General features: G+C 43.0%; 1 protein-coding gene across 3 annotated transcripts; it reads left to right on the forward strand.

The window, feature by feature from the left end:
• Positions 1-386: 386 nt before the first annotated feature.
• POPDC3 (popeye domain containing 3) lies at positions 387-16,608 on the forward strand. Of its 3 annotated transcripts, XM_030446936.1 has the most exons (5): positions 387-612; positions 8,893-9,635; positions 11,326-11,434; positions 12,319-12,494; positions 16,231-16,608. In XM_030446936.1, the coding sequence occupies exons 2-5, from the start codon at positions 9,145-9,147 to the stop codon at positions 16,259-16,261; spliced, it is 807 nt and encodes a 268-aa protein (XP_030302796.1). In that variant the 5' UTR covers positions 387-612; positions 8,893-9,144; the 3' UTR covers positions 16,262-16,608. The 3 variants fall into 3 exon arrangements, with proteins under 3 accessions (XP_030302796.1, XP_030302794.1, XP_030302795.1); XM_030446934.1 differs by lacking the exon at positions 16,231-16,608 and having other exon boundaries at positions 12,319-13,561; XM_030446935.1 differs by lacking the exon at positions 16,231-16,608 and having other exon boundaries at positions 8,898-9,635; positions 12,319-13,561.
• Positions 16,609-18,961: the final 2,353 nt, after the last annotated feature.

Consider the following 18,961-nt stretch of genomic DNA (forward strand, 5'->3'; position numbering starts at 1 on the left):
AGACGCTTGCCCCTGAGCGTCTGAAAAGCGGTGGGGTTTGCGGCCAACCCCAGGGCTCCAGCCACAAGCGGTTCAGCGGGCACAGACTGAACGGCGGAACCCCCACGGGCACTGCCGCCCCGGAGGGCTCCGCAGCCGCCGGCGCCGCCTCCTGCTGCCCTCGCCCGCCCCTTCGACTCCTCCGGCGCCCACCGGGAGAGCGGGCGGCCGGGAGCCCTCCGGCGGGACCGGCTGCCGGGGACGGGGGAGACGGAGGAGCGCACCAGGACAGGACGGGACGGGACAGGACAGGACAGGACGGGACGGACGGCAGCTCTCGCCGTCGCAGCTGTCCCTGGCTCAGCTCGCCCGGGGTGGCCCCACGGCCCCGCCGCCCGCAGCCCCCCGGGGCGGGCCGGAGGCGCCTGCGCGGTGCGGCCGCTCGGTGCCATCCCTGGCGCTGGCGCCGCCCGCAGCCTCCCGCCGGCTTCTGCCTATTTTAGTCACAGCGGCGGCTCGGTGGCCGCGGCGGGACGTGGGACCGGCGACGGAGGGAGCGGCGAAGAGCGGCTGAATCTGAGTCCGTCCCGTCCGGGCGCGGTGCCCGGCAAACTTTTCCGAGGGCGCGGGCAGGTAAAGAGCGCGGGCAGGGCAGGGCGGGGGCCGAACCGAACCGTGCCGGGGCGGGCTGAGTCCCCGGCGCTTCCTGCTCCCGCCCCCGCCGGCGCTGTCCAGTCAGGCAGCGGGCGGAACATTGTCCCCATCTGCCTGGGGCTGGGAAGAGAGGGGCGGCCGGGATCGCGTTCCGCCCCGCTTGACTCCATAGGGGGCACCCGCCTCGGGGCTGGCCGTCGGGCGGGTGGGGTGGTCGTCCCGGGGGTTCGGCGGGGCCTGGGCGGTGTGGGAAGGGGAGTAGCGCCGGGCCGGGGTCGGAGCAGTCCCTGCGCTGCCCACCCCGCCGGTGCCGGCTGTGACCGGAACGTCCCGGTTCAGCCTCGGCGAGAAGTTGGAGACCTTTACGGTGTGCCCTTTCTAATGAAACGGGGCACACCGCTCTGTTCTTCACCTCCCGAGGGGGCTGCTTGAAGGGAGATTCGTTGCGTTTCTCGGGTTTTGGGTTTATGTCTGAGGAAAGTGGGGGTTTCTGGTTTTCGGGTGCACCTGCATCCCGCTCACTTGGAGCCGACTCCGAGGAGTCTCTTGTGTGCTCTCACCAGTTCCGGGGCCGGTGTTTTTTCCCGCTGACCAGGTGTTTGCTTTATAGGCTGCCCTTACTTGATTCTTCCCTTTCCCTCTCAACGAATGGTAAGAGCAGATGAACCGTGAAATGAAGATCCGTTTTTGCATTTGTAGTTGTTTCTTTCCAAAGATGCAACGAATTGTACAAAACATTTCTTTCCCTCAGACTATAATACTTTTTTTTTCCAAGCATATTTTTCCAAACTGTGGTAATTTACCACGTTTTCTTCAGCTGTTCTGTAAAGCTTTGTGTGTGTTTAGGGTGTCAATCACTTTATGGGCAAACATTTTCTGTAGCTGATCTCCTGTAGTATTGAATCATGCACTGCCTGGTAGTGTTAGAAATTATGAAATTTGGCTTCCACTACTAAGGCTTCTTGCCACTCTGTTGGTTAACAGGAATATGATTGTATACTTGTAAATAAAAATTTCTTCGCTGACCACAGCACAAGAGTAAGTGGTTTCCACATAGAATCACTGAAACGTTTAGGTTGGAAAAGACCTTTAATATAATCAAGTCCAACCAATAACATAGCACTGTCGAACTGTTGCTTTTTGGGCTTTCCACAAAGTTCTGAGTGGTGCCAAAAAATGAAGTAGTTTAAAATGTCAAGTTTTTAAGAAATGCTTTGCCTGCAGAATAGCAAGTACACTGCAAGTCCTGTAGGGAGAAGAAGAGATATTGAAACAGAAAGAAATGTGATACAGGTATATTGTGTAGGCAAAGTTTGTGGCAGGAAAACCTGTTCTGATGAAAGCTGAGAACAAAGTTCATGAAGGATTAAAAAAAAAGGTCATTAGGTGAAGCTACACTTAATCATTTTATTAATGAGATGAAATTTTATTTTCTCATTTTAGTGTGTTCTACTACCTTGCAAAAATAGACTCTGATCAAGTGTCTCCAGGTGATACAGTACCTGTAATTGGACATGCATCTGTTGCTTAAACACATGCCAAGTATTGTATGGTGAACAAAGCATAGGTTTGTGATTCTATTATGTGATGAAAAAAAGAATATTCTGTCTCTCAAAGAAAACTAATGAAAGTGATGTTAAACCATTGCTGTTTGTATGCTGCTGCCTGGCACTGCTTTGTTCCATTGAAGCAGACACTAGAGCTATACCCAAATGCTCTTGGAAAGATAAAAAATTTGGCATCTTTGCTGCCTTTCACTGCCTTTCATTCTGGCATACAGCTCATAAGGTACCTAAGTGTGGTGTTTCATGACTCGTGAGTGCTGTTTATTTGTTTGAACATGGGGTTCATGGCACTACTTTTCTGTAAGCCAGTTGTATGTGCAGGGGTAGTGTGGTGAGCCAGGTCTCTGTGTTTTTCTCTTCTTTGAGAAACAAAGTTCACATCAGGTGGTTGGTTTCGTGGGAATACATTCCTGTCCAAAGGCATTACTCCACCCAGCAAACTCATTTAAGCTGAGTTCTGCAGGATTCAGATGTAGTTCCTTAATGCAATTCTAAAGCATTTGTGAAGTATGCATTGTAGCTGCTTTATCTGTTATTAATTTAAAAGTTGAACTGTAGAAAAGCTTGAACTTGTGTTTCACTTTACAGTTTTGATTATAAAACACAATAAAACAGAACCCAGCATTATTTGGCCAATGCTGCTCAATATACAAGAGCCTTGCTCAAATTTACTGAAGTGCTGGCAACCCATAGTTTAAAAAATATGACTATACTTCCATATTCATGTTTTCTAGGAGCAAAAGACCTTAAAAAAAGGAGGAAGGGGATTATTCTTCTTAGTGTGCCAGGAATAACACATGTGCATATGGTTCATCAGTTCTGACTCAAATTGGAAGAAAATTTGTAATTTTTAATTATTTTTTTTATAACAGACATTGTGATAGATGATAAAATAGCATGTTCAAGATTGGCTTTGCAACCACGTGGGATTGCATTGTTTATTTTACAGTGATAAATGATCAATCTCATCTGTAAGCTGTGTATAGTAAGCTGCTCTTTAAATATTTAAAGACTAAATAATAGCACTTTCACTGTATGCAGCGATTCTAATGAACCTTAAACTATTCTGTGTTGCTGTGGGTTTTCTTTCTTTCTTGATGCCCCTGCCCCACTTTTTTCTACTTCTTAAAAATTAGTAGGGGTTTGGGCAAATTGTAGGTTGAATCAGCTCTTCCCAGCTGCAGCCTAGTGAGCTCAATTACTCAAAAGTCCCATGAAAAGGCTCCTGCTAAAATATTCTGGTTTGGAAAAGAGATTTCTGCATCCAGTGCAGCAGGGAGACCAGAGTCAGGCCCAGCCTGGCAAGGAGGACAAGCAGGCACCAGCCTCATGCTGCTGGTGATCATCGACCTAAACGTAGAGATGATGTTGGGCTGTCTCCTGGGTCAGGCAGCAGCTGACTGAAGGGAATTCTTGCTTGAACAAAATTGAACCTGGAATCCTAAATTCTTCCTGACCCAAGTAAGATTTTGGGTGCTAAAAAGACCTCTTTGGCTGGTGGTTATTTCTCAGAGCTGCCCTGAAGGTGCCGAAGCTCTAGTGATGGTTGGATGTGTCCCAGCTGCTTGTTTTGCAGCTCTCAGCATTCCCTGAAGGATTGCTCTCTGAGAAGGCATGGCTTCACAGGAATTTGGCAGTGGCAGCCTGTGCAGCCCAGGGGGTACCAGAAGGGCTGATTTGGGTGTGGTTTGGTGGATTTTCGTAAGGGCTGAGATGCTTTACCTGCCAAGTGACCACCTGTACTCAGAGCACTGGTCCAGGGCATGAGACATAATGATGAGACATCAGTGAGACACAGAATGCCTTCCTCAGCTCAAGGGAGTGCAAGTCCATCTTCCTTGCTCCTATGAGGGTGCCTCGAGTGACTCATTTTGGCTCACGCTTTCCTTGTTCCATTCTTTGGGAAATATTACATGGAAGGGATGCTGGCTTCACGTGGATGAAAGTTTCTTCTGGAAGGTCTGTGTAAGGAATAATATACCTGTCTTCAGTGTTTTCTCTTGTCCAAAGTAGCTGCTTACTTGGTATCTGAGATAGGCTTCTAGATTTCATTAGGAAGACCAGCTACATAACTGTCTAGATATATGCAATTTTTTTATATTAAGTAGTTTAAAACAAAAATCCAGAAGGCATCATTGCAATCATCTAATCTGACTTTCTGTAGAATGAAAAATAGAATTGTAGTAGATCAATTTTTTAATAATAGCATGTCCAGATTTATTCTAGGTACCAGACAGTATCCTGACTTCCTGAATTCCTAAAATCTAAGTGATGGCCAGACCAGATGTAACTTGCCATCCTAGACAAGGTGCTCAGTGCTGGCCCCTCTGGAAGTTGGGGTCATTGAGGCTGAGAGGATTTCCTGGTGGCTGGAAGGACCATTTGGCGGCCAGCAGAGCTGCTGAAGCAGCTTTGCTGATGGCTGAACTAGGCTGTGGCCACTAGCTCATGTATAAAAATCTACACTATAAGAGCCTAAAACCAGTGAGACAAATCCTGCCTAAATCCAGCATAAACTCATTGTGTACATGAAAGCATAAATACTATAAAGGCAAACCTTCCCTTTTGCTTCCAAACCTGTAGCAAACAGTTCATCCAGGCTGTCTGTTCATCCAGGCTGTCTACACCATCAGCATCTATTGCTCTCCATCCTGTCAACATGTACACTGTGAAAGTGCTGAGGCCTTTCTGGCTGAATACTTGGGATAAAGCAAGTAAAGAATGGAGTACTCAAACTCTGCATAGCTTGACTTTTCACTTAATTAAAAAGACTAAAGAGAAAACTGCTAGTGGCCTCGGGGCTTTTGGGGCTTTTTTTTTCCTCCAGAAATTACTATGATCCAGGTGCAGTGACTAATTCTCAAAGCTTCTCAAAACTGAATTTGAGTCATCAACAACAAAAATGGGGTGAAATACCTGTTCTCAAAAAAATTAAAAATTTATGTAATTGTTAATTCTTTGTTTCAATGCTCCAGTGCATGGGGAAAATGCCCATTTGGAGAGGGGAATGTTATACTATGTGAATTTAAATTGCAATATAAATTCATTCTGCTTTGACTGTTATAGTATATGACTTATATGAAATTTCAAGTTGCTGGTGGTTATTTATTTTGGAGAGTGTAAGCTAAATGCTCCATTTACTGCTTTGAAGCTCCAGCAAACTCGTTGATCTTAACCATTTCTGATGACAGCTTAGTCCTTTCAGCAATGCTGTTGTTAAAGTCCTTCCTGCTGAATATTGCTCACATCCCTAGTTTGGGCTGATTATTCTCAGAACTGATTTTGCTCCTGCTGGAGAGGGTGGGATGTGTGGTGGGCCAGAAGAGTCAGAAGCATCTCAGTAATTCATCCTGTGTAGGCAAGGCATGTCTAATTCCTGAGCTGAGAGGAGACCTCTTTCATTCTTCACTTATGGACATGGTTTAATGGTGGACATAGCAGTGTTAATTTATGGTTGGACTCGATGATTGCAGAATCACAAAATTGTCATGGTTGGAAAAGACCTCTAAGATCATGTGTCCAACCATCAGAAGATCTTAAAAGATCTTTTCCAGCCAGAAGAGTTATGTGATTCCATGACTCTATGTACGTCTGGTTTGGGCAGCCTACATATGCTGTGTTATTCTTAATATGATAGCAGAGATTGTGACTGTCCATGGTAGTTCTCCTTAGGCAGGCACAGAACAGAAAGCATTTAACACTTACTTGGGGAAGATGCAGTTCCCTAGGCTTATAATCAAAGATACTTGATTGAAATACAGTTTCTCATTGAAGTTTGCTTGATCATCACCTCCAGATGAACATGTAGCAATAACTCTTCAGCACAGACAGAACAGCTGAAGCAGAACATCAAACCAGACCATGTCAGTTGGCACATTCCCCATCCTGGCAGCTCAGAGAACTGAAGCATCTCAGTGAAAGGATGGTGTCCCCCCGAGTGCTTACAAACTTGGTAATGCCATGCTACTGTGGGCACTTTGTGGTCCTCAGTATAACATGACTCACATTTGGTACCACAGCCATTTGGAATTTTTGGTTTGGGGTATTTTTCTCTCCCCTGTGCCTCCCTTGCTTGCAGTAGGTGAATGGTTTAATTAAAGCCCTGAGGATTTTAAATTTTGGACTTCAGGAACTATAACGAAAAATGTGAAAGGCCTTATCTAACCCTAAATACCAATCAAAATTAGGAATTTAACTATGCTTAGGCCTATATGTACTGTTGTGTCTCTGTATTTAATACTTCCTAAAAAAACTACCAACAGTTTTTAGCTCCCAAATTTTTAGAATTTTTAGCTCCTGAATATTAAAATAATTTCTTGATTTGAAATAGGTGAATCCTCTCTGCCTGCAGTTCACTGGCAACAAGCATGCCTGGTCTTCACTGTAGCCCTGAGAAACCAACTCCATTTAGTAGCAGGCTTTGTCAGCATCTCCAGAGGGTTTGTTTTTGCCTGCACACCTTCTGTAGCTCAGGGGAGTATTGTATTGGTGAGGCTGTATTCTGTGCCAGCATTGGCCTCCCTCCTTTGGCCATCCTTATGCCCAGATGGAGGGAAGCCCTCTCTAGCCTGGTTGATGCTTCAACACATTGCTGTACCATAAAAGTTTATGTTGTGCAGCACTACTGACATAAGTGGGAACTTTGCATACTATTTTTTTTTAAAAGACATAAGTAGTACAAATACAGGATGGTTTTTCCAGGGCTTTGGTTTTGTGTAAGATGAACCTCTATCTGTGTACTTGTGGTGGGCTCTATTTTCAAAATTATTTTGACCCATCTTGTCATGAATAGATGTTTGGCAGCAATGCTATGTGCTATAGTGCAGGCAGACTGAATGCTGTAAGCTATTTGGAAATTGAACATAAACTTTGTGATATTATTGCAATGTCTTGTTCAGTTATTGCAATGTGTGACTTTACATGACAAAAAAGATGTTGGTAATTGAAAGTAGATTACAGTATGGATACACAGTGTTGTTGTTTATGGTATGCATAAAGTTTCCCATGTAACTTCTCAGTCAAGGTTCCATTCAAAACACTGAATTCTTTGTAAAAATTTGGGTCTTCATGAGAATTGCTCAGAGCAAAACATTGGCAGTAGAGTAGAAATATTGAAAATAATCTCAAATCACTGTTATCAGTCACTCAAAAAAAAAAAAATCCAAGACCATCATACAGAAAGCTTCTGCCACCAATTTTTGAACATGAAGTGGCAATGCCGACTGAATTCAGAGCACAAGGTCTGGGAACTACATGTTCCAGCTTTATTTTATTTTTTCACTTCAGAAGTCTTATCCCTTGGTCACAGAAGGTACCACCTACTCTTACCATGCCAGGGTAACTTCTTCATAGCTGATGCAGTTCTCATCTGTTCTCCAAAGGCTAATTCCTGCATCCAGGGGGAATCCTGTACCAGAGAAAAGTATTTGGGTGAAGAGACAAGCAGCAAAACTCATAGCTACAAAGACCTTCATTCTTCCAGTGCTAGCTCTTCCACTACACTAGGATATCAACCACTTTTAAGTTGCAAAGGTTCCTTGCTCTTCAGCTGTTGTATTTTTCTGGGTCAGTGACTTCCCCACACCCAGAGAGGCAGAGCTCTCCTCCTAACCTTTTCCTCTGAGCTCTTCCCCTCAGTTTTTTAGGATTTGATGTCTCTAGTGAGCATTAGTGGTTTTGAATCGTGGAATTAATGTTGGAGTTTGAATCAACTTAAAAGAATAAAGCTGTAGTAGCTAGGAGAGGTGATATGGCATTGCTTCATGAATTTCTTAGACCTGTCATAATAAAAAACAACAGTGAAAGCCCTGCTGAACTATGTTGAATGCTTCACTGCATCAGCTGTGCTTTTTATGTTTTGACTTCTGTGGCTCTGGGAAAAAAAACAAGGCAAACCAAAACCCAGAGAATCCCAAAACCTGCCTTTGATATTCTACAGAATCTATATAATAATCTAGCTAGCAGGGAAGCTACCAAAATCTGACTGGTTTAGCAGGAAAAGAACCAGACATTTAAAGACTTTGGTGTGTTTCAGTTCTGATTACAGTACTGATAGATTCAGGCTTTGCAGTTTCTACTAAGTTAAATTTCACATTGAAGCATGTGCTTTTACTCTAAAAGAGGGACACAGAAAGCTGTTTCTTATATTTTATCCCCAGTGATACTTGGGTTTCTCTTATGGCATTTGGGGATGTAGTTTGTTGTCTCCAGGGACAGAGCAGCTTTGCTGAACTCATTAATGGCAGCAGGAAGGCAAAGGGGAGAAAGGAGAGTGGTTTGACAGAAAATCCAGAGTGACATGGAGGAGATGAATAGGGGCAAGAGTTCAGTGTCTCTTCTGGTTGAAGACTTAGGTGAAGCATTGAATGAGACTCACTCATGGCAGGTTCAGGACCAACCAATGCAATTACATTCTCAGGAGTCAGGCTGTGGAATGATTTGTCACAGGATGTTGTGGATGCAAAGTACAGGTTTATGTGGATTTAGTAGTGATTTGAAAATTGCTACAGGGATCATAGATACAGAAACATGATCTTCCATTGAATGAATGTTAAGGTTTGATCTTGGAGTTGCAAGACTACAAGGGAATTTGGATTATTGTAATGCAGGCTGTGGTTTTGGACAGTAAAAGCTTTGATGGAGTATAATTGATGAAAGTAATCTTATAAGTAATTTGTTTTTTCTTTATTGTCAGATCAGATGAAACTACAGCTGACATGGCCAAAGTCAAGACCACGCATGAATTCATGTGAAACAGCATTGCCTTCTGAGATCATCAGCCTCATAGTTGCTGTAAATCCTAAGTTCAACTTCACTACCAAGCGAGACCCTGATGTTGTGATCATTAACCAGAGTGTGCAAGAATGGAAAAGCAAAGGACCCCACTAGCTGTGTCACATAAATAAAAGTTTCCAGCATTCAGCCAAATTGAAAAATTATTCCAGCCATGGGAGAAAATGCAAGTTTCTGGGAAAGTCTGATATATGCACATCCTACCTGCACCTCCTGGAAGCAAGAGGCAGAAGGATCTATCTACCACCTCGCCAGTATTTTCTTTGTTGTGGGCTTCATGGGTGGAAGTGGATTCTTTGGGCTTCTCTATGTCTTCAGCTTGCTTGGATTGGGCTTTCTCTGCTCTTCTGTTTGGGCTTGGCTGGATGTCTGTGCAGCAGATATATTCTCCTGGAATTTCATACTGTTCGCGATATGCTTTGTCCAGTTCATTTACGTTACCTACCAAGTTCGGAGTGTTTCCTTTGACAGAGAATTCCAGGAACTCTATAGTGCTCTCTTCCAACCTTTGGGAATTTCCCTGACTGTCTACAGGAAGATTGTCTTGTGCTGTGATGCAGAAGTGGTTACCCTGGAGAAGGAGCACTGTTACGCCATGCAGGGCAAAACACCTATTGATAAACTGTCCCTGCTTGTGTCAGGCAGGTTTGTATCAGTTTGTTCGGACTGACTGCAATATCTCTTCCCACCCTTTCCTGAAAATGAAAGAAGAAGAAGAAGAAAAAAAAAGGAGCCTAATTTGTGTATTGTTTGTTCATTTTCCAGTACAATAGATTAAATATTGATGCAAGTAATATAAATATTAATAGGCTAAATACACTTGTCTAGGGCAACATAAAAACACTGAGTACAAAATCTTTAATAGCTTAAAGAATAGAGTTTTTAATATTTCCCTCGCAGACCACTGTATCGTAGCACTTTACAGATTAGGCAGATAAAAGGAAACAGTGTGTGCTTCAGTCTTGAAGCTGTGGTTTGCTGTCTAGCTACTGCCTATCTGATGAGCACAGCACCTTTATTTTTCGCTGCTAGTATCATCTGAAACAGGACTAAATGGTAGTTATGAAACTGAATATTCTGGGGTAAACTCAGTTTAATATTTTGGGGTAAACTCTGGTTTAAACTCAGTTTTAACTCAGATTGTGTTTGGTTGGTTTCTAGGGAACAGGATAAGGGAGGAAGTAAGGGAGAGGAAAAGACTTAGAAATGGCCTTTGATTACAAGGGGACACAGTTGAGTTCTATCAAGATTTGCAGAGCTGAGTCTGCAGTTGCTGTACACTGTGGCTCTTAGACCCTGAGGCAGTAAGTCTACCTGCTTGTACTCCCTGCTTACTGGAGACTCCTCTGGCAACCTTGCTGATGCTTTCCTGAGGTGAAATACTGGCTTTTGTACTGTACACAAAGTGGTATCCCATACTGAACCACCACAAGAGTAGCTGGGATACTCAGAGACGGTGGCTGTGATCTGTCTTTGAGTTTGGTGGAACACTTGGTAGGTGCATTTTGACAGCCTGCTGCGTGGACAGATGAGATTTGTAGGCAGCTTGAAACTCATCTGATTTAGGACTGCCTGCAATGGACAGTATGGATTTTAGATAGCTAGGTCCATGCTTGGGAGCTTTCTAGAAAGTGCTTTGTGGAGATTGCTTTTGGTCATAGTCATATTGAAGGAGAGGTATGTTCATCTTTGTCTGTGCCCAACCATTTAGTAACTGTGCAAAGAATTCCTGCTACACTTCTTTATGCATAATAGGGCCGTTTCTTGCATTATTCTAAGAAGCATTAATCTCAGTGCAGAGCAAATGCAAAAAGAGGACTCCTACAGCTTGCCTTTTGGGTTTTTTTCTTTTGGTTTGTGAGGTTCAATTATATGTTTCCTGCTTGTGTGCCTTCAAATTTAATATGGTTTAGGAAGTTGAAAGAAAACTTTTCTTTGGCATCTGCAGAAGGCCAAAGCATTCACACAGACATCCCATAACTCCATGCTGTTCTCTTGGTTCCAGAGACAGTCCTGTGGCTGTGTAATTCTGGAGGTCTGTCACCTCTCCAGTGCACACCAACCTTTCCATGACAAAGCTTACATGTCACTGCATGGATTTGCCCCAGAGAGGATAGTGTGACATGACTAAGGCCTGGGAAGATAGTCTTATATTGCCTTTCAACTGGTCTGGTCCAGCTGTGTTTGAAAAATGTAATTAGGATATTGGTGGCCAGTGATTGCTTTTTCATGCTATTGAATCTATATTTAAACACTTTACATAGTAGAAATAACACTTTGCAGTTGTTGCTGCTGTGCAGTAGTACTAACAAATTAACACATCTTATCTTGGTAGGATCAGAGTGACAGTTGATGGAGAGTTTCTGCATTATATATTTCCTCTTCAATTTCTGGATTCTCCTGAATGGGATTCACTGAGGCCCACGGAAGAGGGAATTTTCCAGGTAAGAGCAGAGGTGTTGTTTGAATGCTACAGAAAACTGTGCAAGTAGTAATCTGTAAACTCCATTTAGTTGTGGATTTTGTTTGTGAAATTACACAAACAAGCTGCATTCCATTAATTTGAGGAGGGAAGTTTTCCTTACTCACTGGGGCGGTTGTGCTCTTTGTATCTTCTTTCTTTTTGCCTCTTGTCATTACAACAAACTGGGTTTTGCTTAAAGCTAATGTGGAAGGCACTCTGCATTCTCTGGCTGTGCTAAAATCCAGCCCTGAGAAACCGTGTTAGCAGGAGGTGGGTGGAAGCTGGTGCATTAAAGGCTTTCCTATGAGAGGTAAACTGGAGATCATGGACTGGGGAGAAGCCTGCCCGTGGTGGAGCTTGTGATGGGGGGAACAGGTTGGGACATGATGTCCATCCGGGCTGTCCCTGCTGATCCTAATGCTGTCACTCAGCTGACACGCTGGCTCCTGCCTCCCTCTGTGGGATCTGATGCCTGGTGTCACAAGGGCAGATGGCATTCATCAAGAGCTTTCTTTAGACCTGCCATTCCAGCTGGGGCTGCTGAGAGCAGGGTAGGGAGCATAGAGCTGATCGGGGTGAGATGTCAGCCTGTGTCCTGGCTGGAGCTGCCCCTTGGTGTGGGTACAGCCATGCTGAGCCAACAAGACACAGCCTTTCCATCCATTCCCAGTCACTCTTCTCATTCATCTGTGGCATACCCTAGGCCTGACAGTGTTAAATGGATTAAATGGCTGTAATTGCAGTGGGTGCAGAGACGCGAGGTGACATAGCCCATGTCCCTGCTGAGAGGGAGGGGCTGATTTCAGAGCAGTGGCAGTCTCCCTGCCTCGTAACCCAGCTAATTTTAACTCTCTTGTCCTATAGGTGACACTTACAGCAGAGACTGATTGTCGATACGTGGCCTGGAGGAGGAAGAAGCTGTATCTGCTGTTTGCTAAGCACCGCTTCATCTCCCGCCTCTTCTCCATTTTAATTGGGAGCGACATCGCCGACAAACTGTACGCCCTGAACGACAGAGTGCACATGGGGAAGGGCTTTAGGTATGACATTCGCTTACCCAATTTCTACCACGTCTCTCTGCCAGAGACCCCTCTGGTGCAGCCCTCCTACCGCCTACAGAGAGGGTCCCCCCGGCGCAAGCCCCACGGGGTCACAAACTGCGGCGCCTTCAGCGCGCAGCCCTAGGAGGGAAAACTCCGCTGCAGGCGTCCCCCGAAGCCACGGAGGGAAGAGCACAGCAGAACGAGACCCAGCCAAGCCAAATCTGACTGATAAGTGCCATTTACTTTCATTGCCGTAGCTTGAATTCTTCCTAGAGCCAGCAGGTTGGCTTCTGCATTTTGACCGTGCAATATGTTCAGTTCCTGTTGATTCTTCTGTCGATCGTCATCTCCTTACTTGTGGAGGAAAAACAAGTCCTAGCAGGCTGAAGTTTTACTGTAATTGTGGTGGCCTATGTGATTTTTTTTTAAGCAAACACGTAGTATTTGTAATTAATAATTTAATTTGTAATTAATTTGTAATATTTGTAATTTGCTTCCTCAAAATTATTTGCCGTGATGAAGTATGGTCAGCATAGTCAATGAAAACAAGGTAGTTGTCTTCAAAATAGAGCAACTTGTTTGTAACACTCATATTTGTGGCACTTAAACAGCGTCTCAATTAGCAAAAATATTGCAGAAAAAGACTACATGATCAAGTGCATCAGTTTTGTTTTTTAAAGAAATTAAAGATCTTGACATGCATAGTGAGTTTCTTAAAAAAAAAAAAAAAAAAAAAAAGAGTACAACACATTCTCTCCCATGAGCAACTGGTTTCTCTCCAGCTGTCCTAAAGAGGTATTAGAAAACAAACAGAAATTTAATTGATGGTGTTAGAAAATCAAAGCAGCAAATATAGCTTAGGGAAGTGATTGTATAGTTTAATGTGATGCTAGAGGACCTAGGCTTCCACAGTGCCATTTGTGACATGTACAATAAATACTGTTAATAATCAATCAACTGCCAAACCATTGGAGTTTGTTTTACAATATCCTTTTTAGCCAGATTTGTCGGGAAGAAACTCATTAACAAGCAGCTGCAGCAATAAATACAATTTTTAACTGAGACATTCTTGTTTAGCTTCCAGAGTAATTTCTTTGTGCCTGTGAAATTCTTGATTTAAAAAGTATTCTCTCCCTAGTTCTGTGGTGTTTTAATGGCATAAGGGAGCAGCTGCTCAACTTCAGTAGAAAAAAGCTGGTTTTGACCTTTGGGGTCACTGTGCCTTTGGGGAGAAGTGTCTGAATGTCTTTGCCAAGGCACCTTCCTGCTGCTATGCTTCATGCCTGCCAGTAATCAAAAAATAAGAAGCATTACTATTTTATGAGACTGTATTGCAGCTTGATAGATCTGGAGGTAGATCACATTTTTAGTATTTTTAAATTGCTGAGCAGTTTGGGAGGACAACCATTGTGTATGTGTGAGTATCCATATTAGGTTAGACCATAGGAGTTGTTGCTTGAGGACTTTAATTATACAATCACATGCTTGAAAGATATGCTGTATGTATAAGAAAGAAGGGACTTGAAATGCCACCTCTTTGGAGAACTTTCAGTGTAGAACAGATTGCACTGTAAGAGTTTGGCTTTTGGCTTCATCCCTTTTTCAGACAGGAAAATCTGCTGAACATAAGTACCATAACATTCATTGTGATAATCCCCAAATCCTGCTAATAACCCCTCCCCACGATGTGTGCTGTGTGTATTACTGACTGTGGGAAGTCCTTGAGTCACAGAGCTACTTTGCCTTGGTCAAAGGAGAATTGAAAAAATGCAGACAGCAAGTATATTGATGGTGATTAAAGACCAGCCCAGGAGATAACTCGGGCACAACAGAGTGTAGTAAGGATGCATATCTCCCTGTGGCCTCTTCCTCTACTTTTCTTCAGGTCACAGTTAAGGGACAAGAATAGCAGGTGTCCTGACCCCTTTGTGTGACTCAGCACAGGTATTCTCATGTAACATCAGTGCTGTGATTAGTATTACGAGTTACTTTTCAGCAGTGCTCCGTGCTTGGGGTGGGTAAGAGGTTCATCATCTCTCGTGGATGTGGTCACTCAGGCTGTGCCTAATGCTCCCCACTCTGCTTCTCCTGGCCAAGCTGAGCATGCCACGTGCAGAAAACCTTAATGCTATTTTCTAACAGGTGATTCAACATGAGTTTCCCAGTCTCTCATTCCAATAAATTTTTTTGTGCTATAAAATGTGTTGGACCAATATGAAGTTTATAATTAATGTTTTATATGCTGAAATTCTGCAAACATAAAAATATTATAGCCTAGAGACATTTAAAAAAAAGTATTTTGGATGTAGGCATGATATAAAGCATTAATTAATGCTCTCCTCAGTTTTTGTGACCATATGAGCTTCTTCCATGTATGTCTTTGAGAAAACTTGCCTTAGGATAAGCATTTAATACATTTTTATGATCATCTTCACCTCCAAAATGAGACCAAGGATGGTCTCATTTCATACAGAAATAGGATGCCCATCCTATTTCTGTATTAAGCTCATATATTCCATTTAAATTATAGCCTACTTCTTAGAAAGATACTTGCTTCACTACATGCTTAGGTACTTCTTATTCTTCATGACTGAGTAGTGCCTTAGTTTCTCCACGGTTTCCAATGACAGTCCCCTGTGATGTTTTGCTCTGCTGGAGAAATCAGAAATCTCTACGAGAATATTTCTGAGTCAATATCTGAACATGCTCTTGTTTAGTTTTTGCAACTGTGGTTTTTGGGCTTTGAGTCACTTTTTAAAAATCATTTCCAGTTTTCTAGCATCTGTTTGAGTCGTGAGTAGCAGGATGTTTCAGCTGTATAAGTCAGGGCCGATATATCTACAATAATAAAAGTACACCCAAAAGGACTAGAAGTGAGACAGCAAGCCTACTTCACCCGTTTTGGTTTGTTTTGGTTTTTTTTAATCTTGAGAGCACTTTTAAAATATACTGTGAACTATGCTCTGTTATGTGACTCAGAAGCCAATGTTTTGAGTGAGTGGTGTACTCTACTTTGTATAAAGTACTCAGACTGATGTCTATGAAGTAATACAATCTTTTGTGGTACCATGTATGCCCAGTCATTAGAGAGCTGGGAATGTTCAACCTGGAGAAGAGAAGCCTCCAGGGACTCCTTATTGTGGCATTACAATACTTAAAGGAGGCTTATGAGAAAGATGGGGACAGACTTTTACTAGGGCCCGTAGTGACAGGACCAGGAGGTAATGGTTATAAACCAAAAGATGGTAGCTTTAGACTAGATATAAGGAAGAAGTTTTTTTACAGGGGGGATGGTGAAACACTGGAACAGGTTGAGCAGTGAGGTGGTAGATGCCCCATTCCTGGAAACATCCAAGGTCTGGTTGGATGGTGCTCTGAACACCTAAAGGAGTTACAGTGTCCCTGCTCACTGCAGGGTGGTTGGTCTAGATGACCTGTAAAGGTCCCTTCCAACCTAAACAGTTCTGTGATTCTGTGATCATTTATAGGTTATGAAACTTTTAGAGCTAGATGAAGCTCTGACTCAAGGATCATCCAATTTATTACTAGGAATTACAAGCTCCTTAAGAAATGGTTTAAGTCAATGGATCCTTGAGTCTGTGCTGCTTTGTGAATTGAGGACACCATCAGTGAATCCTTTTCTTGTTCTGCAGTGATTCCCCTTTTCTCACCTTTTACATTTTCATCAGTTCCATAATAATTTATGGGGTTATGTCTCTGTTTATTGTTACAGTAAGTGTGGCAGAACATGGTGTACATGGTGATTTGGCCATTCATAAGCATCAGCTGATCTTCCAGAGATTTTAAGCTTGTGAACATGATGCTGGAAACACTCTTTCAGGCTGCAGAAAGGTTCAGACGTACTGCACAAGCTTAAAAATACATGGCCTAGGACAGTCCAAAGAGAAAAATAAAAAAGCACCAGTCAACTTGTTACAGATTTTATCCAGGAGGGTCTTATTTTAAATGTATTGTTTGTAACTATTGTTTGTAACCATTACAAATGTATTGGATGAAGAAATGTGTTGTGAGACCTTCAAAGAATGTCTTGCTTCATTGTAGAATCATGATGGTTGGAAAGGGCCTTCAAGATCACCATCAGTCCTACACCACCTTAACCACTGAGAGCAGCCAGGCAGAAAGGGACCTGGGAGTCTGCATCGACAAGAAACTGAACATGAGCCAGCAGTGTGCCCAGGTGGCCAAGAAGGCCAATGGCATCCTGGCCTGTATCAAAAACAGCGTCACCAGCAGGTCCAGGGAGGTGATTCTTCCCCTGTACTCAGCACTGGTTAGGCCACACCTCGAGTACTGTGTCCAGTTCTGGGCCCCTCAGTTTAAGAAGGATGTAGAGGTCCTGGAACAGGTCCAAAGGAGGGCAACCAGGCTGGTGAAGGGACTCGAGCACAGGCCCTATGAGGAGAGGCTGAGAGAGCTGGGGCTGTTCAGCCTGAAGAAGAGGAGGCTCAGGGGAGACCTCATTGCTGTCTACAACTACCTGAAAGGAGGGTGTAGCGAGGTGGGAACTGGACTCTTTTCACAGACGACCATCAACAAGACAAGAGGACACAGTCTTAAGTTGTGCCAGGGGAGGTTTAGGTTAGATATTAGAAAGAATTTCTTCACGGAGCGGGTGATCAGGCTATGGAATGGACTGCCCGGTGAGGTGGTAGATTCTCCGTCCCTGGAGACATTTAAAAAAAGACTGGATGTGGCACTCAGTGCCATGGTCTAGCAACTGCTCCGGTGGGTCAAGGGTTGGACTAGATGATCTCTGAGGTCCCTTCCAACCCGGCTAATTCTATGATTCTATGATTCTATTTCCCAAAGTCAGGACGCTAGGGGCAGGTTCACTGTGGTCCTTTGGCAGAGCAATGCTTGTCTGATAAATACCTTAAATAAGTATGGGACTGACCCTGCAATTCTTTCATTAAATGATGAATGATTAACTACTAGTTGTATAAGTACAGGTAACGGATCCTTAGTGGTGTTTTAACTCCCATCGTACAACTCATAGAGAATGCATCCCAAAATACTATTATAATTAACACCACTATGCAAGGCAAATTGTAAGTACTGAATGAAAATGATCATTTTGTGTGGTTACCCATGATAATAGCAGCAGGACTTGGTGACCAAAAAGTGCCATCCTGGGCCCCAATTTTCAAGAATTAATTGCCCTGCAATAAATCAGCAAATGCAATAGTGATCAAAGTAAACTCAGTAATGGAAAGAATTAGAGCAAGCTGTGCATATAGATAGATAGATAGATAGATAGATAGATACATGACTTCTGGGAAAGCTGAATACATGCTTGGATTAAATTGTATAGATTCGTTACATGACACAAAACTTATTTGCTTGCACTAATTAACTAATATATTGAAGCTGCATTTTCAGCAAAAAAGTACTCTATATTTTTCAGTTATTTTAAATTATAATATGCATTTGGGCTCAATATACATGAAAAAAAAATAGTGTTGTCTTGCTCATATAAGCAGGTCTTGCAAATAATGTGTTAAAATGAAACAAATCTGTAGATGCTTAGATAGAAGAAAACTATTTAGATATAAAAAGAAAAAAATAATACCTATTTGCTGAATGTTCTTTCTATTCCTATAGTACTTGTATACATATTCTTCTGCACCAAAGTGTTACTGTATAACAAATATTTTTTTACAGTAGAACAAATAAGTATCTTATTAGGCTGATCTGTTAATCCCCTCTTGAAAATACTTTTATTACATTAATGTGCATAAAAATATAATAGGTTGAGGGCTTAAAAGGGAAAACATCCATTTTTTTTATAGTTTGTCTGATTCACATTACTTTTTCTTCCTTGTAAATTTTTGTCTTTCTGTACTTTCTGCTTACTCTAACTCTGCTTCTGTGTTAATCAAAAGAGTTAATTGCACTTAGTGTGTAATTCAAGCCACCTCATCCTGGTGAATCAAACTCTGTAGGTGGAGCTTGATCATCAGGAGTGTGTAGGAGAAAGGCAGCACAAGCACAAGCAGGAGTCAGGGTCATGTCCCAAACCATGGCTGGCGTAAGCCTTTCTAGAGGGTAGCTTTGCAGGTGGTTCTGACAGCAGAGAGTTTGGATCCAAGTCATCACTCTGCAAGCCACAAATATTGCTAATTTTTTGCGGTGAATTCCGTAGACTTCATTGTATTCACTACTAACTCTCCACCCAAACTTGCCCAAAGCTTGGGGGGATACAATAATTTTCTGGGATTAAGTTACCTCAGGCTGAAAAAGAAACTTGAAGCCAAAAATCCAATTGCATGGATAAATGCTCTGACTACTATGTCATTGTATAGAAGAGGGCAGCACCACCACCAACTTCTGTAGCAACTGCACATCAGACCTGTGAAAGGTGAGTGGGTCTCTGTCCCCAGACAGGAATTGGGTCTGGATGATCTCAGGTCCTGCCAGAGCTGGGGCTTCATGGGGGTGAAGCA

This window comes from Calypte anna, chromosome 3 (assembly GCF_003957555.1).
Source record: "Calypte anna isolate BGI_N300 chromosome 3, bCalAnn1_v1.p, whole genome shotgun sequence".
Lineage (NCBI taxonomy): Eukaryota > Metazoa > Chordata > Aves > Apodiformes > Trochilidae > Calypte > Calypte anna.

Bases quoted from the DNA above. Each gene is read 5' to 3' on its own strand.
- POPDC3 (XM_030446934.1), top strand. From the start codon at position 9,145: ATGGGAGAAAATGCAAGTTTCTGGGAAAGTCTGATATATGCACATCCT. The intron at 9,636-11,325 runs GTTTGTATCAGT...TTATCTTGGTAG, and splicing joins TCCCTGCTTGTGTCAGGCAG to GATCAGAGTGACAGTTGATG. The intron at 11,435-12,318 runs GTAAGAGCAGAG...CTTGTCCTATAG, and splicing joins CGGAAGAGGGAATTTTCCAG to GTGACACTTACAGCAGAGAC.